The sequence below is a fragment of the Odocoileus virginianus genome, chromosome 7, assembly GCF_023699985.2.
Source record: "Odocoileus virginianus isolate 20LAN1187 ecotype Illinois chromosome 7, Ovbor_1.2, whole genome shotgun sequence".
In the NCBI taxonomy this organism is placed as follows: Eukaryota; Metazoa; Chordata; class Mammalia; order Artiodactyla; family Cervidae; genus Odocoileus; species Odocoileus virginianus.
Window position 1 is genome coordinate 2,787,307 of NC_069680.1, and position 26,047 is coordinate 2,813,353.

The following is a 26,047-nucleotide window of genomic DNA, read 5'->3' on the forward strand; positions in this document are numbered from 1 at the left end:
GCATGGTTTGCTCATGGCAAGCCAGAGGCTGAGTCTCTAGACTGGGAGTGTGGGCCCCCAGATGACCCTCGGTTGCTCCCACTTTGCACTCACCCCACCTGCTGTTTGCCCCATTCTGGAGGCTCTGATGACTGGAGAGGCCACACACTGCTCCAGGCAGTGGCCCCGTGGGTAACTTTGTGGGGCGCTGGGGAATTGGGTCCCTTCTTATACAGTTTGCCAGAAGTGTGACAGCAGTAGACTGGGCCTCCCCAGGGCAGTGCTCTGATCAGCTGGCAGTGGGGGCCTGGCAGTGAGGAGAGGGTGCCTGTTGGTCACATGGATTGTTTGGAGCTGATGCTGTGAGATTACTGAGTATCCCAGACAAGTCTATCCCATGTGGTTATTACATATTACCTATTCCACTAATACACAGAAAAAATGCAAACTATCTATATAAAGCAAAACCAGTTTATTCATGAAGCCTTGGATGAGAGGTTAACCAGGACCCCGTGTGACTTGTATGTTTCTTCTAGAACAGTGGCTTGGGCCCTTGCTTGCCTCAGGCCATATCCTGGGAAAGTGACATCTCAAGGGTGAATTCATCTTCCTGGGTCAGAGTTAGTTTGAGGTCACATGCTCCTGAGGTCCCTGAAGACCACGTGGGCTGCATTGCGTCCAGCGGCTCCCATGACACCTCCTCCTGGAAGGGAGCCTCCCATAAGCCAAAGCTGTGCTCACACCCTCCCACCCTTCTATCCCCCCATGGGATTGCCAAGGCACCAGCCACAAAGCAGAACAGGGAAGACTAAAGGGTGATACTGGGCATGGATAACAGAACCACCTGGGACGATTATCAAGACAGATCCTGGACACTCCTCCAGGCTTCCTGAATCCATGCAGGAAGGGCCAGTGCCTGGTCCAAGCAAGTGTCCCCCTTTGCCCTTCCCAGCCTGAGAGCTGATGGGCCAGGTGGCAAGACTCCCAGCGCAAGAAACTAGAATGTGGGACTAGGGGTTGAGGGGAAGACCTGGCAGTTCAGGCCCGTCTGGGAGACCGAGGCCCACGTAGCTCAGAGGAAGCACCCATATGAGATGAGCCTGCACGGGGTCAGTTAGGCCTGGGATGGGAGCAGGGAAGAATTTTATAATTGAGAAACTGGACTGTGCTGATCCTTACTGGTCTCAAATATGGATGCAGAATTTAGACACATGGGTCCCTCACAACCCCCAGTGGGAACTGGAGAGATGCCTCCACTAGGACGTGTCCCCAGGCCTCACGAAGAGGAGGTGAGCGAACCTGAGGGTTCTGGCTGGAGAATTCTCAATGCAGGGGAGGGCTTGTTTTCCTGGGAGTTCTCTGCTCCCCTCCCTCTCATCTCCCGCCTTGTCCACCTTCCCCTCTGTCTGCAAGCTTCCGATGTCTGGCCAGCCCTCGCCACCCACCCGGGGTAGTGGGACCAAGGCTCACTCACCAGGATGGGCCCCGCTGCCACAGAGATACAGGCCGCGGAGGGGGCTGCGGTAGCCGGAGTGCAGGGGCACAGGACGCGCAAAGTACAGCTGGTCCAGGCTCATGGCGCAGTGGAATACGTTCTGCAGAGGCAGGGTCGTAGTCGTTAACATAGGAGTGTTACAGTCTCCACCACCTTCCCCTCCCCTGTTCTCCAAGGAAGGTTCTTCTCCTTCCAGGATGTTTTTGGGCTCTCGTGATGCAGAATGAGAAGAGGAAGAGAGGGAACAGGCACAAGTCCCAGGGCTGGGGGTGAATTTTCCTAGAAGCATTTTTCAAGAAGGAAGAAGGGTTGGGTGCATCTTCAGAGGGGGAGGAAACTGAATGGGAGAGAAAAGGGAGATTTTAAAGATTGTGTCGTGGACTATAAATCCCCCTGACTCTGTTTGAAAAGTAGAGGAATTTGATTTACTTTGACTGCTAATGTGTTTTTCTTTGGCCAAGACACTCATCTGAGCCTGGGCCCCAGGGTCCAAGGTCACAGTGAGTGGCAGACCAGGGTGCTGGGACCCAAGTGTGGTTCTACTCCAATGGCCTGGGTCAGACCAGCTGAGGAGGGAGGGGTGTGGGGGAAGGGGAAGATCACACCCGAGGGGTAGGTCTGACAAGACCAACATCTGCTGGAAATCATGGTGGGGGTCACCATCGCCTGCCCCTTCAGCGTGTCCCCAGCTGAGCTTGTTCTCTTCCCTGGAGTTTCCTCCTCGACAGATGGATGGCATCACCTCCCCCTCCTTGGCCTCCAGGTGGACCCTTTACGTTCCCTCCACCCCCGTCTCTACACATGCATTTATCAAGATGTCTCAATCCACCTGCCCCAAGCCTTCCACCTCAACCCTTTCCCTTCCCTCTCCACTGCCTGGCCTCCCTCACACTCTAGCCAGCCTATGCTGTCCAATAAAAATATAATTGGAGCTACACATATACTTTTAGATTTTCCATTAGCCACATGAACATTTAAAAAGAAACTGGTGAAATTAATGTTAATAATATATTTAATTTAACCCAATTAAATAATATGTTTAATTTAACCAAAATATCATTTCAACATGTGGTCGATATTAAAATTATTGATGAGCCTTGCTGCATTTTTTTGGTCTTTGCCATCTGGGGTGCATTTTATATTGAAACACATCTCACATTGGCCTGGCCACGTCTAAGTACTCAATAGCCAATCGCAGCTAGTCGCTGCTATTCTGGCCCTGGTGTCCTACCCACTCCCTGCCTCCAGGCTCAGTGAGTGAGTGGTTGATAAATTGAAGAGAAGTGTGAGATTAAGCTGCCTAGGGGAGGGGAGGTCCCTCTGGAGAAAGGCAGATGGGGGATGCTGACATGGACGTCCGGGCAGAAATCCCACAGTTCTGGTGACTTGCCCAGTGGGCGCTGCCTCTCCAGTCTATGTCTCCTCTCTCCTCCCCCACTGCCTACAACTGACCGTGTCTCTGTCCTCTGTACGCTGTGGTCTCTGCCCCTGTCCTCCCTTCCTGCCTAAGGCTGGGTGTGGAGGGCCAGGATAAAACCAAGTGGGCATGTCAAGGAGTGGAGGTGCAAAGAGAATGAAGGGAGAGTGTGATGAAAGCCTCCCATCCTATACGAACTCACCCCCCCAGGAAGCCCAAAGACTCTCTCCAAGTCAGGGGGTGTGAGGATGTCTCTGCCCACCACGGAGCCCTTGAAGCCAGGTGCGTAGGCCTCGATGCAATCAAACACTGGGTGCCAAACACAGGGAAATGAGACAGCGTTACGAAAAAGAAGAGGCTTATGATTATACAATTTGGCAAGTTTACTAGATTCATTAAACTCTACATTTAAAATGAATATTTTTATATGCAAATTATACCTCAATAAGCAAAACAACAACAACAAAACAAACAACATAGTCCACCAGCAAATAAACAATTCTTTATGAAGGCCTCTGGGTCTCAGATTATTCCAGCCTCCCACTCTTTCCCACCTTTATACTCCAACTCTAAACTCTGTCTCCCCTTGAATACGCAAAAATTTCTTCACCTCATTGATCCACTCAAGTTATATTTTTTGCTTGGAATGCCCTTTGCTGACTGGTCAACTCCTATTCACCCTTTAAAACCCAGCTCAAATGCCCCTTTCTCTGGAAAGCTTTCCTGTCACTCTGGCTTGTGGCTCCTCCTTTGGTTCACACAGTCTGTTGACTGTAAGATTGGTTTATTATTCTCCCCGATTGGACTGTGAGCAACCTGAGGGCAAGAACTATGTCTTTCTGGCTTTCTTGGCCCACAGCCTGACCCCAGCAGGCACTCACTGTGTTGATTTTGATTTCCCTGGGTATTCCTCTCTCCTTGGCACAGGCCTTGCAGGTGTTAATCCGGAGTGGGGCCATCAGGGGGAGAGGGGTCCATTCAGGCCACTCAGCCAGCTGTCACTATGGAGACCTGACGGCCTAGCTCTCCTTACCTCTGTCCGCATAAGCGTTTCTCTGCTGCTCGTCCCAGGCCTTGCCTCCAGCCAGCGTGTAGGGTGTGTACTGAGTGAAGAGGGAGACGACGTGGCAGCCAGGGGGGGCCAGGGTGGGGTCCAGCGAGGAAGGGATGCAGAGTTCGATCAGAGGTCTGTGTATGACAGGGGAGGAGAGAGGGCAGGGCCCGAAGGGCAACGCCTGCCTGAGGGAAGGGCCGTGGAGCCATCCTGACATGACGGGACAAAATGAAGACCTGAGCTGGGGATGCTGGGCCGGACGGATCATCTCCGTAAGGCTATGGTGGTGTTTGCCTGCACGGGCTTGGTGACCAGCAGGACAGTCCAGACCACCCACGGGGAGCTCTCTCATCCCCAGGTCCCTGACTCGGCCAGACCTCCAGGCTCCAGGCTCTCGGGTCCCAGCCGGCCCAGGGAGGTGGACGTGCAGTGGGCCCTGCCCCCACCCCCACACACACCCTGTGCTCGAACCAGGGGCTTGAGCGTCTCCAGGTCCCCCACCTCTTGGAAGGCAGGCCATCCAGGGCGTCTTCAAAGGCCCGGTGGACAAGGAGGGTGTCCTCACAGTTCAGGTGGATGGAGCACTGGTGATGGGGCAATGGCTGGCCCCTGGGAGTGTTGGGGGCTGCCAGGAAGTCAGGCAGCCTGTTGACAGCCACTGAGAGACAAAAAGGGAGGGTCTGGGTCTGGGTCCTCAGCCCCTCCAGGGCCCTCCTTCTCTACCCAGCACCTGCTCCCCGACACGGTGGGCTGGAAACAAGAAGCATGAAAAAGTGTCTCACCTACAAACAGGGGGCAGGCTGGGGGGCAGGGAACAGAGACAGGTCAGTCTTTCCCAGACATGGAAATCTCTCACTCAGAAGATCTCAGAAGAGACAGTTCTGCAGTCCGCTGTGTCCCTTACCATTGATCTTGGTAACAGGCGACTGGGTGTCCAGCTGGGCAATTCTCTCCACGAACTCCTCAGGAAGCCACTCCTGGAAAGAGAAGGTTCCACCCTAGGGGTGGCTGAAGCCCCAAGGGGGCTGCCTTCCTGCTTTACTCAGACTGGCCCCTCAACCTCTGCTGCAGGAGATCCTCTCCCTCCCTCAGAGTTAGCCAAAATGCCTCCTCTGTGAAGCCCTCCTGGACTCCTCACCCTCAGTATTAACCACTTCTGCCTGTGTACTTTGCCAACGTCCTGGTGGTAAGCGGCCCTGCTTACCAGGAGCAGGACCAGCTCCTGCTATGGATGTGGCCCAAGAGCTGCAGCCTCTTTCTCCTCTGGCCTCTAAGCTCTTGGAAGCCTTGATGATCTCAAAATTGTCTTAAGATGCTTTTGAAACTGGTGCTTGCTGAATTTTATTAGTGGAATCACTCAAGAGAAATGATGCCTTGTCCCCAAGAATAAACCCCACGTCATTGGGAGCTCCATGCTCATACACATATTAGCACATCTTTGGGGGACAGGGCACATGTGGTCAATTGCAAAAGCTATTCCAAGTCCCCACCCCTCCCTATACGGACACCCCTTTCTATTGCCCTCCCACTGTGACTCTTGAGCTTGGTCGTGAGACAAGGCTAATGTTAGCAAATAGGAAGCAAACAGAAGCACTTGCGTGATTGAGTTTGCTCCATTTTGCTGTGCGCCGGACCCTGAGGACATGTCTGGACTATTGCACTGGGGGATAAGAAACACATGGAGCAGAGCTGAGTCATCCCAGACATTCTGACTGAGACCCTTGGACTAGCCACAGCCGTCAGCAGGGCCCTCAAGTGCCCCAGCTGCTGGAAGATGTGTGGGTGAGCCCAGATCAGCTGAACTCAGTCAATGTCAACTGATTCCTCCTGCTCCGTGTACTAATCCATAACTCTTGTGATATGCCCAGCAGTTGTGTGGTTGTTATGCAATGTTCATGTGATGATGGGTTATTGGCATAAACAGTGGAATCAGAGCTGGTTAGAGGGGAAAAATCAGAACAGCAGGAAAGCTGCAGAAACAACTCTGGGTTGAAAATCAGACTTGGGTTCTAGCTGTGGCTCTGCCAATCGCCAACTGCCTGGGCTCAGTCACCTCACCTCCCTGGACCTTTCCTTCACCTGTGAGGCTTGTTGCTACCTGCCTGTTAGGTAAGTGGAGAAGGACAGGCTTCCCCAAGTGTGGGGAGACTTGGCATTCACATCTCCCACCCTGATGCAGCCCCCTGAAGCCCCCAGGTTCCAACCCCAGCCCCACCTGTGCTGGGAGATGCCTCACCTCCTCCCCAGCCTCACCTGTGGCGTCAACTTCAGGAAGGTGATCTGTGGCGACGCGTTGGACAGCACCACTTTGCTCCTCACCTCCGAGCCATCTTGCAGCACGACTCCTTGAACGCGCCCGCCACTGCTCACCTGCACCTTAGCCACCGTCTAGGGCCAGCGGCAGGAGCCCCCAGGACCCCCGGGGAGGGAAACAAGGGTTGGCTCTTGGGGGATTTCCACTGTTTGTGCTGCTCCTAGGCACCCACAGCCTTCTCATCCCCTGCCGATTTCCTGCAGATCCTGGTGAGGCGTCAGCCCACTCCCCAATACAAAGGCTCACCCCAAATGTGCGATAGTAGTGCAAATTCAAAAGGGGACAGGCCTGGGTCATAGCTGCTCAGCCAGTGACAGTGTGCAGAGCCCAAACCCAGCCTTGTTCATCAGTAAACTAAGGACCCTCTGAATCTGAGACTGTGTTCTATTCTAAGATACTTGCCAAAAATTGGGGTGGGTGTAAAGGGGCTGTTCACCTTTTCGGTGAAGATGCTGACTCCGTGAGCGGTGGCTGAGCTTGCGATGGCATCAGAGAGGGCACCCATGCCACCCTGGACGTAGCCCCAGGCTCCCCGAATCCCCTCCAGACTTCCCATCACATGATGGAGTAGCACATACCTGAAGACAGATAATCAGAATCAGTGGCTGGAGATGGGGTTTAATCTCCCCAGAATTCTAGGTGCAAATATTCTTTCTCTCTCAGTGCCTTGAATGGACCACATAATTCACTTGCAGTTCTACATCTGCACATGCTGTTCTGGAATCTAGAACCCCCTTCCCCCCTCCTCTTTTGTTTGGCTAATTCCTCCTGTCCCTAGAGTTTCAGATGAAATATCTCTTCCTCATGGGGGCTTCTCTGAGCCTGGACCACATTGCCCCCCTGCCCCGTTTTCCCATCACAATGCCCACAGTAAATAGTTCTCCACTCCACATTCTATATCGGCCTCTCCCATGGGGATTTCAGCTCCATTCACTACGGTGTCTTCAGCACCTAGTGCAGGCAACTGCTCCATCCATATTTATTGAAAGAATTAACAGGAAAAAAACCAATGTCTTAAAGGTCCATTTCACAAACTGGGCAGTGGCAAAGCCTCCTGGACACCCACAGAGAAAAGGACCCAGAGGCCCCAGCTAGAAAATCCTACTTGGCTGGTTGATTTTGGTCAAGGTGTTGCAAGCACTTGCCAATGCACCCCCGCCTTTTCCATGGCCCTGGGAAGTTTGGGGCTGGCTTAGTGTGTGTTGAAAAACGACTTCCGAGGGATGCTCTTATCCCTCGAGAGATAAGCCACATTGACAGCTTCTAGCTGCATCTTCTGGTGCCCTGGAAATGGCCCAAGACTTGGCAGCATCCTCTATCCCTACACACACACACACACACACACACACACACACACACACACACCCTCCATTCCTGCTCCTACAGGGCTCATTCAGTCATACCACAACTGCACACTTCACTGTGTCTGACTGCCCCCTCTCGGATGAGGCTGTCAGCACACCTCCCACTGACAAAGGGAAAGGCAGCGTCCCATCCATGTGAACGAGTGTGTGTGTGTGTGTGTGTGTGTGCGCGCGCGTGCATCCTGGAACCCAGGGAAAGGGCCTGCGGGAGAAGGGCAGGCAACGGGGCTTCGTGGGAAGGGGAGAGAGGATAGATAGATAGGTAGATGGATAGATGATGCATAGATAGATAGAGATACTCATGTTGAGACATCACAGCAGGAGACAGGACCGAGGCTCTTCTACTGCAGCAGTGGGGAGCAGTGGCTAAGAAGGAAGACTTGGCAGGGGTGCGGGGGTCAGACAAGTCAGGCTGGAAATCAGCTCTGCCCTTACTAGCTGGGTGACTTTGGGAAGGATATATCCCTTCTCTGAACCACAGCTCTCCAATGTTGCGTTGAGGGTTAAATGAATCCTGTGTGAAGTAGTTGGCACCTGCCTGGTTCATCGGGTGAGTTCAGTGAGTGATAGTTTTCGCTCTTGCGGGGGTATCTGCTCCCCTCCTGCTGCCCCACCTCACCTTCCACACTCACCCACTTCCTGGAATGTAAGGATTTGTCATGGCTCCAATCACTGCATCCGTTGCTAGAGTGGCTTTTAGAGGCTCAGACTCAAACCACTGATCCAGTACCTGGGAAAGCAGATGGGAGGGAGAAGGGCTTACCTGGGGAGCAGAGGCCCCATCATGGCGAGGTCCAGCCTGAGGCTGGGGCACCACTCACCTTGGCGGCTGAAGCTGTGAGGACCTGGTAATACAGGGGCAGCTGGGCTCCCAGGATGCAACCTGAAAGATTCATAAAATGTAAACCGAGACAGGCAAGAAGGGAACACTTTGATCCTAATGGCTCTGCACCTGTTTCTTTATCTATAAAATGGGAGTCATATTTTCTACCCTTAAAAGCTATTGTGAGGATTAAATGAGGTAAGTAAAGCATTTCTAAATCTATAGGCACTTAATACATTTTAACTGTTAGAATTATTTGGGGGCCATTTTAAATTTGTATCTTACTCTCTTTGAATTCTCTAAGGCTGTACCCTGGGAGGCAGTGGTTTGGCTAACCCATTTCTCTGACACTGATTTAAACTAGCTCAGAGAGTAACTGGGCACTAGAACCTTGAAAGTAGAGGTCATGAACTCTAGGCATTTTGCCGCAGTGCCAAGCTTGCTGTCTGGCACATAGCAGTTGCTCAATAAATGTTTACTACGTGAATGTTTAATGCATGTTTATTGCATGAGGTTCCTTGGACTGGTGATGTGGGAGGCAATGTCTGCTCTTGACATTTGTGATAGATTCTACTAGTTCGGCTCCTTCACCCTTCCCGTGTCTGCATACTTTGCCCTGTAACTGCACTGCCTCCCACCCTAGCTGAGTGGACCAGCCTTACTTCCTGATTCTGGGCTCACATGATTTGCTTGGCCATTGGAGTGTTTGCCAACATGATGCAATCAGGGGCTTGAAACTGGCCTGCACCTCGGGGTTTGCTGTCTGCACTTTTGTCATTGATATAAGAAGGTCATGCCTGGACAAGCCTGCATTTTCCAAGAAGAGGATGAGAGGCACCTGGAGCAGGGCTGCCCCAGCCACAGATGCACGCATGAGACCAGATCAGACCAGCTCAGCCCAGTTGGGACCTGCTGAACCATGCAGACACACGAAAAATAAATGTTTATTTTTACATGCCACTGGAATGTTGTAGTTTGTTATGGGGCAACTTTGTGACCACAGCTAACTGGTTCAGTAATTTTATAAAATATAGATGGCCTGGTCTTTGTATCCTTGTTGTTTGTTGTTAAATTGCTCAGTTGTATCCAACCCTTTGTGACCCCATGAACTGCAGCACACCAGGCCTCCCTGTCCTTCACTATCTCCCGGAGTCTGCTCAAACTCATGTCCATTGAGTCAGTTATCCAACTGTCATCTTATCCAAAAGTCATGTTATCCAACCATCTCATCCTCTGTCATTCCCTTCTCCTCCTGCCTTCAATCTTTCTCAGCATCAGGGTCTTTTCCAGTGAGTCGGCTCTTCACATCAAGTGGCCAAAGTATTGGAACTTTAGCTTCAGCATCAATCCTTCCAAACAATACTCAGGGCTGATTTCCTTTAGGATTGACTGCTTTGATCTCCTTGTTGTTCAAGGGACTCTCAAGAGTCTTCTCCAGCACCACAGTTTGGGTACACTTTGTACCCTAGAGGAGTGGTAGAAAATAATAGCAGGCTTGGTGAAACTTCCCTTCTCATACTCACAGCAGACATCAATAATTCGCCACAGATATTTTCTTGCTGAGTCCAGTCATCTAGCATCCTTCTTGGATGGGGGCATCTCTTCAAACTCTCTTGGCCCCATCTCTCTCAGCCTCCCCCAGCGATGGCTATGGTGACGAGCTATATGCAGGCTCCAGCCAGCTGCATGCAGTGCAACCTGACCGCATCTCACCTCAGGCCTGTAAGATGCGCTTCTTCTTCATTTCTTGCCTGGGGCCTCTCTGACACCATGACAGAATACCCATAGGACTCGCTTGGCACCCATGGATGCACAACCCAGAAGTCAGTGCCTCATGTGGGAGTTAATACCCATGGGGGCAACCTCTGAATGCTGGGGAACAGAACCCAGTGGGTAAATGTTTCCCCTTTCTTCTCCTGGGCACGCTGTCACATGCATTCCCTAAGGCTCCTCAGAAGGTCCAGGCAGGACGTTATCACTCACAGTGGTGGCCAGTTCAGTAACGCACCCTGGTACTGACTCTCCCTCTTTCCCATTCCTCCTCCTTTCCCTAGGATCCCCCTTCAAAATGAACTACTTGAACATAAGCCTTTGGTTCAGGCTCCCTTTTTAGAGCATGCCAGCCTAAGACAAGACTGTCTCACTTATAGCACTCCAGGCAGCCCCTGTTAATTGACAGCAGTTGGCAGGCTGCCTCAGAGGTTCAGGCTTATGTCCAATCATGGAGAAATTGGGCTCAGCCACATGAAGGCATTCATCATGCCCTGATACCCACCCTTGGACTTACCTGCCTGCCACAGGGGCTTGAGGGTGGACAGCGACTTGAGCCTTTGTAGCAGGGAACCCCGCTGGAAGGCCTCCAGGTCCACCGGGGCTGAGTCCAGCAGAGGGTCAATGGCCAATGCCAAGCGATCCATGAATGCCTCATATTTGGGAAAGGCCTGGAACAGGGCTCTGAGTCAAGGTCCCACTGCCTAGAATTTTACAGGACCCTGTCCCCATGATATGCCCTCCAGACCACCTGGCCTGCTGCCCCTGAGCCAAGCCTTGATGATTCCTCAGGCCCCACGCCCTGCCTAGCATGACTCTTCTTGGCCGTGCAGAGTTACTCTCAGTTCTAGGTCTGTGCACTGCTGTCAGCACTAGGGGAGGTGAGAGAGAGCCTGCATAGTAATAGTGGGAGGTCATAGGGGGTGGCAGGGACAAGGTCTAAGGCTGGCCAGCTGTCAGCCATGGAAAACTCAAATACCCTAGGACATGGTCTCTGTGATAAACCAAAGACCACTTAAAAGTTTCTTCTCTCTGTCTCTGTCTTTCTATATCTTACTGGTAGAAGTAAGATCTCATGCTCTGTACCCCAGCATGTTGACTGTTCCTTCCTGGTCTGCAAACCCCACCCCCCACATCCTTTCATCATCAGCAGGAACAGAACCCTGCCTCCCTTCACCCCACAATCTCCTACAACAGAATGCATATGACAGCCTGGTTGTGACCCCTCTTCCCTGGATGGGTGACAGGAGCAGGGATGGACATCTATGCCACTTGAGGCCCTATCTTACTTCTTAGCCCAGAGCTTTTAATTTCTGGTTCTAGAACTCTTGGATATACCCATGGAATTCTAACACCTGTTACATTAAGAAAAACTCTGTGTTGAATTGCACTGGAGACTCTTGATTAAAATGAAGGTAAAACAGCTTTCTCTGCAACCGGTCTTCAATGTGACAACGTGCAAAGACAAAACCAGAATTCTGCTCCTGACTTTCCACACTGAGATGTGGCCTCTGCCTCCTATTCCTGTGGTCACCAGCCATGGCTACGGCCACTGTCCTGTAGCCCAGGGACCCAGTCTTGTCCTGAATCCTCTCCAGTGCATCTGAGATGGGTAGGATTTGGAGGAGAGAGTATAGGGAGTGCAACCTACAGAGTGCAACTGTACAAAAGAATCATGTGAAAAGCACTTAAAAAGAAAAAAAATGCAAAGCTCCCCAAGTGACCTGATTGTCCACCAGGTTAGGAAACCACTGGTTAAAGAGAGAGGCTGGATCTGTGGTTTTCTTGGTTTTACCCGATAGTAGATTAAAACAACAAAAGTCATCTCGCATGGATTGCTTAACCCAGGTTCTTCTTAGAAAAATGTCTCCACCAAGATATGAGTTAATGCTATGCCGTCAGCTTGTATCTAGGCTTGGTACAACAAATGGCCATTCAGAGAATCTTTTTCTGTCTGTAAAACCAATCACACCAGACCCACTACATTCAATGACTCATCTAGACAAAGCTACCCAACAAACTCCTTGCAGTGCAGTCCCAAGGGAAAATCTGTGCCTTCTGCATCAGACCTGCTCATCATCATGGATACATTCTTGCCTTGGGCTGCCAGGGAATGATGCCAAAATAGATGAATATTTATTGTAACTCTCTTATCCTAAATTCCTGATCCAGTTTGTTCTATCCTTAACTGTCTCTGATTCACCCTTTTTTCTTTTTTACCTTCATGCGCTTTAATATGGATAACCACTTGGAATTGTCTGAAAGAAGGAGAGGTATAAGGACATATCAGTGGATTCCCTTTTGAAACTTGAACAGTGGCTTCATGCTGAACACAAACGGGTTTGAGGGTCTCCTGTGTTCACTGGTCTTAGCCACTGTTCTCCAGCCCTTCTCTTTGCAGTGCCCCAGATGAAAGGCTGGCACAGACTGGAGCCCTCGTAGGGCAGATGGGGTGGCCTGTCCACACCCCTGTGGCCTTGGACAACCTGCCCTAGGAGAATTCCAACCAGGCCCATTTCCTTTCAACAGTGGCCTCCAAAGGACTTCGCTGGGGGTCCAGTGGCTAAGATTCTGCACTTCCAATGCAGGGGGCCCAGGTTCAATCCCTGGTCAGAGATCTAGTTTTCACATGCTGCAACTAAATATCCTACATATTGCAACCATAAGACCTGGGGCAGTCAAATAAAAAAAATTTTTTTTTAAAGAGCCCATCTCTCAGAAAATAATGTTTAAAAAGAAAAAAGAGAAGCCTCCAGGCTGAGATGGAAGAGAATATCTATCAGTGGTAACTTTCCCTACCTGGGCATCCTTCCTTGAGAACTGGGCGATCTGCTTCTGATTTTCCGCCATGTTTGTGCCCAGCAGAAGAGACCGGGGCACTTTGCCCCCTGCGCCCTCTTCCAGCATGGGGGTGAAGGAGTAGGGGTTTCGAAGATGAAGCCTCAGCCCATGTTTCTGCAGAACACAGACAGTACAGGTAAACATCTGAAGGGATCTGCCCATGACCCTTCTCTGATTGTGCTTGGGTGACCTGTATTTTTTTGGGCTCCAAAATCACTGCAGATGGTGATTGCAACCATGAAATTAAAAGACACTCCTTGGAAGGAAAGTTATGACAAACCTAGACAGCATATTAAAAAGTAGAGATATTACTTTGCCCACAAAATTCTGTCTCGTCAAGGCTATGGTTTTTCCAGTAGTCATGTATGGATGTGAGAGTTGGACTATAAAGAAAGCTGAGTGCTGAAGAATTGATGCTTTTGAACTGTGGTGTTGGAGAAGACTCTTGAGAGTCCCTTGGACTGCAAGGAGATCCAACCAGTCCATCCTAAAGGAGATCAGTCCTAAGTGTTCACTGGAAGGACTGATGTTGAAGCTGAAGCTCTAGTACTTTGGCCACGTGATGCGAAGAGCTAAAAGACCCTGATGCTGGGAAGATTGAAGGCAGAAGGAGAAGGGGACGGCAGAGGATGAGACGGTTGGATGGCATCACCAACTCGATAGAGATGAGTTTAGGTAGACTCTGGGAGTTGGTGATGGACAGGGGGGCCTGGCGTGCTGTGGTCCATGGGGTCATGAAGAGTCAGACTTGACTGAGCGACTGAACTGAACTGAACTGACCTGTATGTATTTAGGTACCTGTATGCAAGTTTCCAGGGGATTCCCAGGTGGCGCCAGTGGTAAAGAACCCGCCTGCCAATGCAGGAGACATAAGAGATGTGGGTTCAATCCCTGGGTCAGGAAGATCCCCTGGAGAAGGGAATGGCAACCTATTCCAGTATTCTTGCCTGGAGAATCCCAGGTACCAAGGAGCCTGGCGGGCTACAGTCCATGGGGTAACAGAGAGTTGGACATGACTGAAGTGACTTAGCACGAACATATACATGTAGTTTCCCAAGGGATGTGGTCCTGGTTCCTATCTTTGATATAAGCGTATAAAAAGCTCTCTTGCCCAGGCACACTGTGGCAGACCACACCACACCATGCCTGCCCCGCCACGCTATGCCACATTACCCAGTGCCAGGGACTGTACTAGGGCTTACAATGGTTACATCACATTGACTCTGTAAGTATATCATCCTCACTGTACAAATGCAATAGCAGAGGCTCAGAGAAGTGAAATAACATGTCCAAGGTCACAAAGGGAGGCGGATCCAGGTTTCAAACCACATCTCTGTGACTCCAAAGTCCTGGCTCTCAGCAGTAATCTTTAAGTGCTCCCATTTCAGAAATAATTAAAACTGAGAAAGACACAATAAAGCCACAGTTATGTGAAAATCCATACTTACAAAGTAGATAAATTATTCACATAAAAAAAACCCTTTTATTTACTTTGCAGACTCATTTACTCCACGGTCACTTTAAATGGAAGTTCCCTTGATGCATTTAAAATATTTGATTTACAAATATTTGATTAGCACACAGAACTTTCTAAGAGCACATTTACTTCTTCAAAGAAGGTGGAAATAAAAGGGGCCTGTGCTACCACTACAAATAAGACTTCTTTTTCCCTCTAGAGACTTTTTTCCTAAACCACTTTTTTGACATGTGATTGACATACAAGCAGCTGTATGTATTTAAAGTATGCAACTTGACAGATTTGGCCTCTAGAGACTTCTTCCCCCAGATACACTTTGGTCTGCTCCCACCTCTTGGAGGTCTTTGCTCAGATGTTACCTGAGTAGCATGCTCAGCTCCCCCCAACTCTTTGGCTCTGCTTTATTTTTCTCCAAAGCACTTATCACCACCTAGTCAATGACATACTTAGTTTTCCTCTGTCTACCCAGGTAGAATGTGAGCTCTCTGAACTCAGGGGCTGAGTCTCTTTTGCTCAGCGCTATATCTGCAGCATCTAGACACCATGTGATCAATACATAGTCTATTGACTAAATGCACTGCTGCAGACAGGGCACCACCCCAGAGGACAGAAACGAGATCTGTGAGCAGAAGTGTTAGGAAAACACACAGAAACCCAAAGAGACCTTTCCAATATTACAGCAGAAGTCTTCCCCAACCACGGGCATTCCAGACTGCAGGATCTCCATGACTGAGCATTGTGGGGGTGAGTCTGAGTGTTGGAAGGGGTGGGGATGGGAGAGCCACAGGATCCTTCCTAATGCTGAGATGGGGAATTTCTTTGATTACAAACTGGAGGAATTTCCAGCTTGGCTCCTCTTGATACAGTGAACTCTCTACCATGCAGGAGGCACGCTCAGTTCCTCTGAGTCTCTCACCCTTGGCCTCCCATCCATCACCAAGTCTCAGAGCTCAGCCTCCAGACCTTGCCCACATCTCCCCATCCCCCTGCCCTGCCTCAGGTCAGCTGGCACCTTCTAAACCGCCCTGCAACCACTTCCACCACAATCCACGCCATCCAGCAGGAGGACTGATCTTTCATAAAGTCATGAACCCCATCGCCTCGCTTCCCGATTCAGCACCTCTTCTGTCTCCCTGCTGTGCTCAGATAAAATGCAGGCCCTTCCTCACAGCCCACAGGCCCAGGCTCCTCTGGCCCTGCCCCTCTCCCATACTGTCTGCTGCCCCTCTGCCTGGTGCTTCTGCTCCGGCCACTTGACCTTCCTCTCCCTAAGGCCTGTCCACTCCCACTTCCTTCAGACTGGAATACTCTCCCCTCAGATGTCCACAGTGCTGGTGACTTCTTGGCATTTGAATGTCAGCTCCAATGTCCCCCCCACCTCCAAGGGAGGTTTTCCTGGTCACCAGTCCAGGCTGGGCCTATAAGCCCTCACTGTCGTGTTGCCTTATTTTCCTTTCTACAGGTGTGCTTACCTCCACCTGAAGTTCTCTCACTGACAGCTCAGCCTCGCCACCCTCCCTCACCACCTTCGGTCCACATGTGTCTCCCAGTGCCTGGCACAGGGAAGATGCTCAAAAACATTTGCTGAATGAATGAATCAATAAACCCCCAAAAAGGGATCCAAGAAGAACCCAGAGTTTGCTTCAGGTTCAAGTAGTTGAACATGATTCATTTATTTCTCTGATTTCAGGACTTCCTCCCATAAAAAGAGTGACTGTCATGTCCAACTCCTTGTGACCCCATGGACTGCAGCATGCCAGGCTTCCCTGTCCTTCACTATCTCCTGGAGTTTGCTCAAACTCATGTCCATTGAGTCGATGATACCATCCAACCATCTCATCCTCTGTCGCCCCTTCTCCTCCTGCCCTCACTCTTTCCCAGCATTAGGGTCTTTTTCAACGAGTCGGCTTTTCACATCAGGCGGCCAAAGTATTGGAGCCCCAGCCGGCTGTCCCAAGCACTAAGCTAATGATGAGCGAACACCAACTACTACAACAGCCTTCTGGGGCTGCTAAGATTACATCCCCATCTTACAGATATGGAAGATAAGGCACCTCAAGGCTAAGTCACACAGCTGCTAACAGTAGAGCAGGGATTCAAAACTGAACAGTTAGGTTCTGTTCTAGAGGCTGAAATGGCAGCCCTGTGCTCTCCCCAGGACAGAGGTCGGTCCTGAGAGCTCACATCTGAGACCTGACCCACGGCCACCAGCAAAGTGCATGAGGCTGAGCAGGGTGGCTATCAAGACTGCCCTTGGCGGCGGCACATCAGAGCTCAGAACAAGGGGGAGGAGTCGGCTCGACTTGGCTCCTCGGTCGTTTCCTTGTGTGTGAGCTTAACCCCCTGAGCTCCCCCATAAAATGGGGGCTCCTACCCATGCACTTGCCACCGTGCATATCTAGTGTATCTGAAAATTGCCTTCAGTGATAGGCTGGTTTGTCTGGGGACAGAGACCCCTCCCCAGGCCTTGGCAGGATTTCACCTGATCCTGGATGGTGACAGGTGTGCTCGCTGTCTCAGGGACTCAAAGAATCATTTCTTTCATGGGTGACCATGGCTTAATGTCTTATTAATTTCAAAATCAGCGCAGAGTTGGTGCTGAAGTGTTGTCAGCATGGAATCCAGGACCCTCTCTGAGTGGTGGGTGACAGAGGCACCCAGCAGCTAAGTGGCTCCAGGAACGCATGACCGTGTTTGTCAAAAAGGCAGCTGGGGTAAAAGGAAACTGAAAAGGCGGGGGCAAGACTGCGGACTAAGGTAAGGCTAAGAGGAGTCAACAGCGGCAGACTGGGAGTTCCCAGGGCCCTACAACGGCTCAGGAGCCCGAAGAGCCGAAAGTCTGACTCCTTACTCAAGCTGCAGGGATGGTGACTGGCTCTCCAGTGTAAGGAGGGCAGCAGGTGGGCCCAGGACCTAAGGCCGCTTTGCAAACTCAGGTGCCCGGGTGCCCAAGGGCTCCTCTGGGGGCTGGACAGGGCCCCGGGGAGTGATGGACAAAGCACAGCCAGGATGGCATTCGTGAAAGGGGTCAGCTGCTGCGGCCTCTAGGAACATGGGCTTTGAGACGTTTGATTTGTGTGTGAAATTTCTCAATCTTTAAGATAGCAGGTGGGCCAGATGAAGCCCATCTGTGGGCAGGCATCAAGGAGAGCATGGGAGAAGACACACCCTCGGAGGGAAGAGTAGCAGCTGCCCGCTTTCCCAGCCCCCAGGCCACGGAGCAGGTGGATGGACACACACATGTATACAAACACACACTCTTACCTTCAGCTCCAATTCGGAGAAAATCTGCGGTCGTAGCAGGCTGAGGAGGTAGGATGCTCGGGAGAACTTAAACCCTGAAGATGAATTGGATGAAGACAGTCACAGTGATCACCAGTGGTCACCCCCACGTCCCTCACCCACCTCTTTGGCTCACCTGGGATTATCTCCTCTGTAACAGCCGCACCCCCAATCACGTGGCGTCTCTCGAAGACCGCTGTGTTCACCCCAAATCTCTGCAGGTATGCCGCCTGGGACGAGGCACACAGGCCTTCCCTTTATTCCTCGGGTCAACCCGCAGTCTCAGGGACCTCACCACAGGGCTGGCTCAAGCTGTCCCTTCCTCTGAGATGCCCTTCCCCCGCCCTTCCTTAATGCCCACCTCCTCAGATGTCCTCTGAGACCTGACAGGACTGCTCGCGCCCCTCCACTTCCCAGCCCCGGGTGACCTTCCCTCCTGCAAGGCCTGGAGCCTCTGTGAGCTCGTGCCCATCTCCCGGGCGGGGTGGCGGCAAGCAGCCCGGGGGGCGTGTCGTGTGAGCACTGAGGACACTGTTCCACTCCCCTCCTTTCCTGCTGGGGCGACCTCAGTACCTGATCCATCTGCCCTCAATTTCCTCCCGTGCAAAAATGGGGCTGATGATAGCAGCAGCCACTTTTCCTGCTTCACAGGGCTGCTGTGAGAATTCTCTGAGCTGGTTCCTAGAAGGAACTTAAACAGGGGTCCCCCTGGCACATGGGGATGTGTTCGGTCAAGGAAGCTATGATTATAATACGGCGTCATTGTGGGGAACAAATGCTTCAAGGGAGAGTATTAATTTTTATCTAGCACTTGGTGGAAAATCAATAAATATTTGTTGAACCAAACTAGTCCTGCATCTACTGACCTCAAATGCTGGCCCTCCCACCATCACCACAACCAAGGTGATAACACAGATGGTTTAGCTCAGAAGGTAGACTTTTGGTGACTACTATGCCAGATGCTGTGCAAGCATCGTCTCATACGATCCACCTTAGAGGTAGGCACAGTGATTCTCCCATTTCACAGAGGAGGAAAGTGAGGCTCAGTGAGGCTAACAGCTCAAGTTCACAGAACTGATGAGGAGAGGTATGGAAACTGAACCTGGTCTGTACACAGAATCTACGCTCCTGACACACCCTCACGAGAAAGGAGGAAAAAGGAGCCTCGGTGTCACATTCGGAAACTGGCCTGGCCTCAGAGGCGAGCCATGTTTCTCCCACTAGATGTCAACAGTCCCACAGTGATGACCGCAGACAGAGGTGGTCTGAGACCATGATGCATGTGACAGAGCAGGGCCACTTCACAGCTGTGTCTTAGCAAAGACGAGACAAGGTCTGTGGGTCACCTAAAGATCCCAAACACTGACTCTCTTGGCCAAGATGCACGATGCCATGTGTGCGTGGTGACTGCTCTCTGCACGCCAATCTCCCCTCCCTGCAGACACGGTTTAGAGATGCCCCTGCTCTTCAACAGTAACCAATCTAGGGCCAACTCCCTACTTTCTCAGGCTGTCCCAAATCATCCAGCGAAGTGCACAACCTAGAGTAAGTTCTTCCTATATCCTCTCATCCTGGGATGCCCCAAGGTCACCTTTTGTGCAAAGCTTCTTGTGCCGGGCCCTCAGGGCACATCATCTATTTCCCTTCCCCTCAATTCAGTGAGGGTGGGCATTTTAATTCTCATTTTATCATGGGTCAGAGAGATAAGCTGACTGGACTTAACCTTCACAGGTGGAAAGTAGCTGAGCTGGGAGACAAACGCATGTTCATATTATTATAAAAATAAGTGTTTTAAATCAGTGATCAGTTGAGTTAAATAGGGGGCTTCTCTGGTAGCTCAGTTGGTAAAGAATCTGCCTGCAATGCAGGACACCCTGGTTTGATTCCTGGGTCGGGAATATAAGCTAGTGAAGGGATAGTCTACCCACTCCAGTATTCTTGGGCTTCCCTTGTGGCTCAGCTGGTAAAGAATCCACCTACAATGTGGAAGACCTGGGTTCAATCCTAGGGTTGGGACGATCCCCTGGAGAAGGGAAAGGCTATGCACTCCAGTATTCTGGCCTGGAGAATTCCATGGAGTGTATAGTCCACGGGGTTGCAAAGAGTTGGACACGACTGGGTGACTTTCACTTTCACTTGAGTTAAATAATGTCCCCTGTAACATGTCCGAACAAAACTGCTATACTGGGGAAAGTATTAAGATGTAACACAGGTCTCCTGGCTCTCCACATTGCTGAATCCCCTGCACTCATATGCTACAGCAACACTGCTTAGAATGCTCTGTGTGAATCCTGAGGCCTGAACCTCCATCACGCACTATGGCCTCCGAGGAGTACACGGACTCTGGTTTGAGAAGCACGGCCTCAGGGTCACCCTGGCCTGTGGTCAGCCTGGGACCCAGACGCCAACTGTGCCGGGGCAGGGCCCTGCCTCCTCTGCTGGACTGGCTGGAGTGCACCCCACTCTCTCCAGGGTGCACCTTGGACCATGTGTAGCTGCATGTTCCCCAAGGTGGTGCCTGGCCTAGACCTAGCTGGGGAACACTGGCTCTGTATACAAGGACAGCCCACCATCTGGAGTCACAGGGCCCCCAGCCCCAGTTACCTGCTCCCTAAGGTTCCAACCTGCCTCCCGTGTTACGTCCGTTACACACTTTCCCAGCCGTTTATCACCTTGGTTTTGAAAGGTTAAGGTGGAAACCTATGAGCATTAAGGAGAGGCAAGCAATCCTGTATCGTCTTTAAGGACTGTGGATGTCCACCTGAGCCAGTCACTGGTCAGCACCAGGGTGAGGGGACCGGCCGACCTTTGCTTCTCCCCAGCGACCCTCATCCTGCCAGCTTCCTCACACTCCTGCTGGGAGCCACACACCCAGGGGCCAGTGAAGTGGGGCGGAGGGGGAGGCACTCACAGCCACCAGCCCGTTGTGTCCTGCAAGGAGACAGAGGAGAGGGGAGGAAAGTGCCAGTGGTCAGTGGGCAGATACATTCTTTGAGGAGTATGGCCACCCACCCCTGTCCCCATGCCCATGATGATCCTGGCGAGATAGCAGAACCTGGGGGACCCCCTCACCTGTACCTGGATGTTGGAACAGCATCTAGCTTGATACTGTAAGACACCTGGTTGGGGAGTCACAAAACCCTGGTTCTTGCCCTGAATTGAAAAAAGTCCTGTCACCTTGGCTTGGCTGATGGCTCATGCTCGAGTGGGGACAAGGGGAACCCACAGGCATCAGGTGAAAGTGACCCCACAAAGCCTTGCTGGGCTTCCAGCAAGGGAGGATGAGAAGATGACTGTCAGAGGGAGTGTCAGAGTTGACCTAGGGGAAGAGAAGGAGGCATGATTGTGCTCTGATGCCAGTGTCCTTGGTCATCCAGGTGAGTGCTGGTCATGTGGACAGCTGCTGCCAAGCAGGGCTTGCTTTGCCCAAGCAGGCCGCACCACTGCTCCAGAAGGGGAATCTTTGTCAGTTTCCAGTGTTCCCGAGACAGAAGAGCTCAAAATGAACTCAACATGTACAACTTCAACGTTTGCTATAATTGCTGAGTGTGCTTCAGGGTGCTAGACGATTGGGCAGATTTGTCTGGTATAAAGTTTCTTTCCAAAAATTTTCGGCAGGCAGCCCCTGGGGTGCAAGCCCTGAACTTGGTTTGGGGTCCCATGTCCCACAGCAAGTCCATGGCTAGCAAGTGCCTCTCCAGCTCTGAGAAGCTTCAGGATCACTTGAAAACATGTGTCATCACCGATTCCTGGAGCCCTCCCCGGAATCTACTGGGCAGGTTGGGGGAACGGACTAGGATGGACTTCACAGAAGCTCCCTGGTCATTCAGATGCAGGTGGTCTCAGACCCACAGGCCTAGCACGTGTTTTATGAACGAATATTGAATCATCATGTGATAAGCATGTCATGATCTATTTGATTATATTTCATTTAAAAATGCTGGTTGATATAGTACTGTTTTTACCTGCTTTTGATAATTTTCTTAAGAAAGTTAAAAAAGTGTGATGGATGGGAATTATGAATGAATTGCAATCTGAAGTCTGAAAAGTCATGCTCTCAAACACATACAGCAGATTAAAGGCAGACTGTCCTGGGCTCACCCTGGTGTCTGCTGTCTTTTTCATGTGTAAACAGAGGGCCTGCTGGGCTTGCAGTGTCGCAGGGAGGATGACCAGTAATATACCTAAAGTACTTGTGCCTTAGCGGACCCATAATCAGTGCTGATCATAAATCCTGGAAAACTAATAAAGGCTTCCAGGCAACAGGGTCCAGTTCAGTCATCACATGTAAGCTCGCAAACACACAAACAGACCTCAAATGGCAAAGGGCAGGGATCCAATAGCCCTAGTTTCTCCTCCCTCCACCACTCCCCCACTCTAGCTGTGGCTGAAACTTTGTCCTGCGGCTTCTGGTGACCTCTCTCTTCCCCTGGAAGGAGTCTTAATCTGCGGGCTCAGCTAATCTCCAGGCCTGACTGCAGAGTTCCTTACGCAGTAGGCACAGAGGGATGCAGGGAAGGGGTGTGCTGAACGGGGGTTCCCAAATGTGTGGGCTGCAGGCGCCACATCAGATTCAATCCAAGAGCTGGTGAGGTGTGATGATCCCCTCAGAACCCTAATCACCAGGTAGGGGAGCCTTTGAACTGCATTTTAACAAGCTCCTTGGGTCATCCTTTAGGCAAATTTGGTCAAATAACTGAGTCAGGGTGATGCCCATGTTACTTCAGGGAGCAGAGATGATCTGCATCTCAGAAGATGCTGCTGTGCTCCTCACTCAGGTTGGATAAGCCTTCAAACCAGGTTTCCTGCCTTGCTTGGCAATCAGAGAAGCAACATTGAAGAAAAATTCACACCTGGGACGCACACTTGTGAGCCATTCACCTAGGTACTTGGGGACCTAGGATCAACTCTCTCTGCCAAGAGACAGCAGGGGCGGGTTGTCTCCAAGGGCAGAAAAGGGGGAGTAACTTCCGTTTACTGAGCCCAGTCAGTGGGCACTGGAGCTGGAGTCCCCCAGCCCTGGAAGTTGGTGAGACAGTTGTCAAACACAGCCCCTGATAAAAATTATATAAACTTACAGTGAAATAATGATATTAAAAACAAAGGTAATCTCACTCAAAGCTTGTCACTTCCTAACTGTTTTACTGTATTTTCCTGTTGTCTATGCATTCACGGTTATTTACATCCATGGACACATACAGGGGCCACGCTACCTGATGATACCTGGCTGCATCTCTCTCCCAAATTCACATTCAGAGACATCACGTTGGTAACTTAGAAAAAGGGTGCAGTGGGAGTATTCATACCATGGAAATCCATGAACACTACACACCAGGGCCTGGGGTTTTTTTTTTTTGGTTGTTAGACTTAAGAAAGTGATGGAGAAAATGCTAATAATGCAAATTAAACTTAACTGAGAGTTGTGCCCATAGCAGTTGCATTGTGAAACAGAGCAAACAATTGAGGAATTGTTCTCCTGTTCGCAAAATATTATCTGACTGAGCAAGATCATTCCAACTGTTGAAGGAGGAGAGAAGTTCTGACATAAATCTTTGTTTCACTTTCTTTCTGCTCTTTAAAGAAAATAAAAATATCAAACAATGTTTCCTTCAGAACTATTTTCATTTGTCTAATTGCAGCCATAGGTTGGTTACTGAGTTCGGCAAAAGTCACAAGTACTTGCTAAGAGTGGACTGGCTGCCTGGAATTTAGAGTATTGTATATTTTATCTGCAAAACTGTGCTACACTTCTTTGACTTATTTACAATAAACTTATGTATGGATATAAGTGCATACATTCTCCCCTGGAGAGGTTACTGGTAAGCACTTACCAGCACAGGACAGCTCTCCATAGGGATGAAAATGAAGAAAGGCCCAAAAAGGGATGCAGCTTTAAAGCCGTGTGATGAGCAGGTCTTTCCAGGCCTGTTATCCCCTTTCTGTATAAAGAAGTAGAATTTGAGGCTCCCTGTGAGCGGAAGGCCCCAAGAAGAGGAGCCTGGTCCTGGCCTGGTACCTCACAGGCTCAGGGTGGAGTCAGTGCCCTGCAGCCTGGGGCTCAGCAAAGCGCAGCGGGTCACGGCAGCAGGTCCTGTGCAGCCCAGCCGGGCAAGGCAGTGGGGGCTGTCACTTCTGCAGATAGGCGGGAGGACCTCTGGGACTCGTGTCTATTTTTCCCTAACTCCCCTTGACGGAATGACTGTAGTGTCCTCAGGATGGCCTCAGTGGTCAGGTGCTGGTGACCAGAACTCAGGTCACTTGTGTTAACTGCTCACACTAGGTAGTCGTGTCTGTTTGTGACCCCGTGGACTGTAGCCTGCCAGGTTCCTCTATCCATGGGATTCTCTAGGCAAGAACACTGGAGTGGGTTGCCATTTCCTTCTCCAGGGGATCTTCCCAACCCAGGGATTAAATCCAGGTCTGCACTGCGGGCAGATTGTTTACCATCTGAGCCACCAGGGAAGCCCCAGGACACTTGGGGTGGCAGGATTTCACAGGTCTGTTGTACCAGGGCTCCTTCCTTGCAACCCTTATCTACCATTTGTTTTCCAATTATGTGGCAGCAACTAGTTAATTTCACAGGAGATACATGGAAACTCCTGAGCTCACTTAGTCCTCCCTGGTCATTTTAGATGGGAAGACTCAAGCCCATGGAGGGCAAAAATCTGCTACAGGCCACATAGCAAATCGACGGCAGAGCCAGCTCCAGAATCCTGGCACCTGCTCGCAGACGGGTGGAGTTTTCACCCTAGCACTTGCTTTTACCCCAAATCCTAGCCAGCCTGTGCCAAAGCAGTGAGAAGCCAGGGGCGTGGATGCTCCCCGCCCCCCCCCCCCCCACCAGGATTCTGAGCAGGCTGCCCTCTGGCCCCTCAACTCCAGCCAAGCCCACTTTACCTGCGCCTACCACCACTGCATCGTACTCAGGCTTCAGGCGTCCCCTGGTGTCCGAGAGAGCTCGTCTCCATGCGGGGTGGGGAGAGGCACCCATGGCCCTGCTGAGCCCTCGGCCATATGCGGTCATTTCTGCCTAGGACTAGGCTGGGAATTTGCTTGCAAGCAGCCTTTTGTGCCTCTCCAGGCAGGGGGAGGAGCAGGGAGAGGAGGAAGAGGAGGAGCTGCAGCCCAGCTGCCGTATTTGGCCCTGGGCCACGACTAAAAGGGGACACTGAGTTGCCCGCGGCTTGGCCTGTCCACCCGGGGCAGAGTCATGGGCGGTCACCTGTTGACCTGGCAGAGGTCCTGCGCCTCCAGAGCGATCACTGTGCTGCTCATTCTCCAGGGCTCTGCTGTGCCAGGCGCTGTGCCGACCAGTCGTGCAACCCCTCATGTGGGCCCCAGACGGGGAGCACTGAGGCTCAGACGAGTGTGTGCGCGCGCGCGCGTACAAGTGTGTTCCAAAGGGCCGTCCCCTCCCCTGCGCTGTCCTGCTTCTCATTAAGGAATTCAATGTCCAGGATGAGCTGGGGGTGGGAATCCAAGTAAAGAGATGGACTCAGGTCCAACTTCCGGTCCTTCCGGCTTGTAACAGGGTAGTTGCTCTATGCCTGCAGCAGGCTCAGGGACCTGCTGCTTGAAGGACCGGGGCCTCTGCAACACTGCAGGGGGAGGGGGGCAATCTGCCCCAGGGACATCCAGAGAACCCCGCGTCCTTGCCCAAATGCTTTAATGCCATCTGCTTCACACGCTTTCACAAAGCTGGAAAGGTTTGGGGGGTTAGTTCAGTTCTCTGTGATTCTGGGGTCTGCCTTTTTCTTTTGAAGGTCTGAACATTTTTCTTGCATATTTTGGTACCTCTCTCATTTCCCAAGAATCCTCAAGGATTTAAAGACATCTGTAAAAAGGTTCAGCTAAGTGCTCACTCTCCTGTGCCCTGTCCTGAATTAGGGGCCCCTCTGCTCCCTACCCACTGGTTAGGCCATTCCCCATGTAGGATAAAAGCACCCTAGGGGTTGGGAGTCTCTGTACACCTCTGACATCTGTCAGCCTTCTAGAAACCCACTATTAGAAGTGCATTTCACAATTAGGAGAAAATGTGGAAAGTTGCCTCTGGGTAAGAGGGACTCCTGGGGACATTTCTACTCTCAACTCAGACACCCCTCCACACACCATGGAAAAATTACACTCTGTGTGTCTCTGCTAAAATACAAGTAGGACCTTCTCCTCAGTATTATTTATAATACTGAAAAACTAAAAAGACTGGTTAAACTGGACTTGCCACATCACATAGC

The 26,047-nt window shown here is 51.2% G+C and overlaps 1 protein-coding gene across 3 annotated transcripts; it reads right to left on the minus strand.

Annotated features, from left to right (window-relative positions):
- Positions 1 to 436: 436 nt before the first annotated feature.
- Positions 437 to 25,116, minus strand: PYROXD2 (pyridine nucleotide-disulphide oxidoreductase domain 2). Of its 3 annotated transcripts, none has more exons than XM_020884353.2 (16): positions 24,714 to 25,116; positions 20,728 to 20,747; positions 17,953 to 18,046; positions 17,799 to 17,872; positions 13,016 to 13,171; positions 10,734 to 10,887; positions 8,445 to 8,506; positions 8,256 to 8,353; positions 6,696 to 6,837; positions 6,199 to 6,333; positions 4,850 to 4,922; positions 4,447 to 4,603; positions 3,925 to 4,079; positions 3,094 to 3,200; positions 1,454 to 1,574; positions 437 to 682 (listed from the first exon to the last, which is right to left on the minus strand). In XM_020884353.2, exons 1-16 carry the CDS (start codon positions 24,838 to 24,840, stop codon positions 612 to 614), a joined length of 1,746 nt encoding a protein of 581 aa, XP_020740012.2. In that variant the 5' UTR covers positions 24,841 to 25,116; the 3' UTR covers positions 437 to 611. The 3 variants fall into 3 exon arrangements, with proteins under 3 accessions (XP_020740012.2, XP_070326108.1, XP_070326109.1); XM_070470007.1 differs by lacking the exon at positions 24,714 to 25,116 and adding an exon at positions 20,895 to 20,928; XM_070470008.1 differs by lacking the exons at positions 20,728 to 20,747; positions 24,714 to 25,116 and adding an exon at positions 18,390 to 20,571.
- Positions 25,117 to 26,047: the final 931 nt, after the last annotated feature.

Excerpts from the sequence above, each read along its gene's own strand:
- PYROXD2 (XM_020884353.2), bottom strand. The coding sequence starts at position 24,840 with ATGACCGCATATGGCCGAGGGCTCAGCAGGGCCATGGGTGCCTCTCCC. Across the intron at positions 10,888-13,015 it reads TCTCAAGGAAGGATGCCCAG|GCCTTTCCCAAATATGAGGC; the intron begins GTAGGGAAAGTT and ends GCCCTGTTCCAG. Across the intron at positions 4,923-6,198 it reads TCCTGAAGTTGACGCCACAG|GAGTGGCTTCCTGAGGAGTT; the intron begins GTGAGGCTGGGG and ends TTCTCTTTCCAG.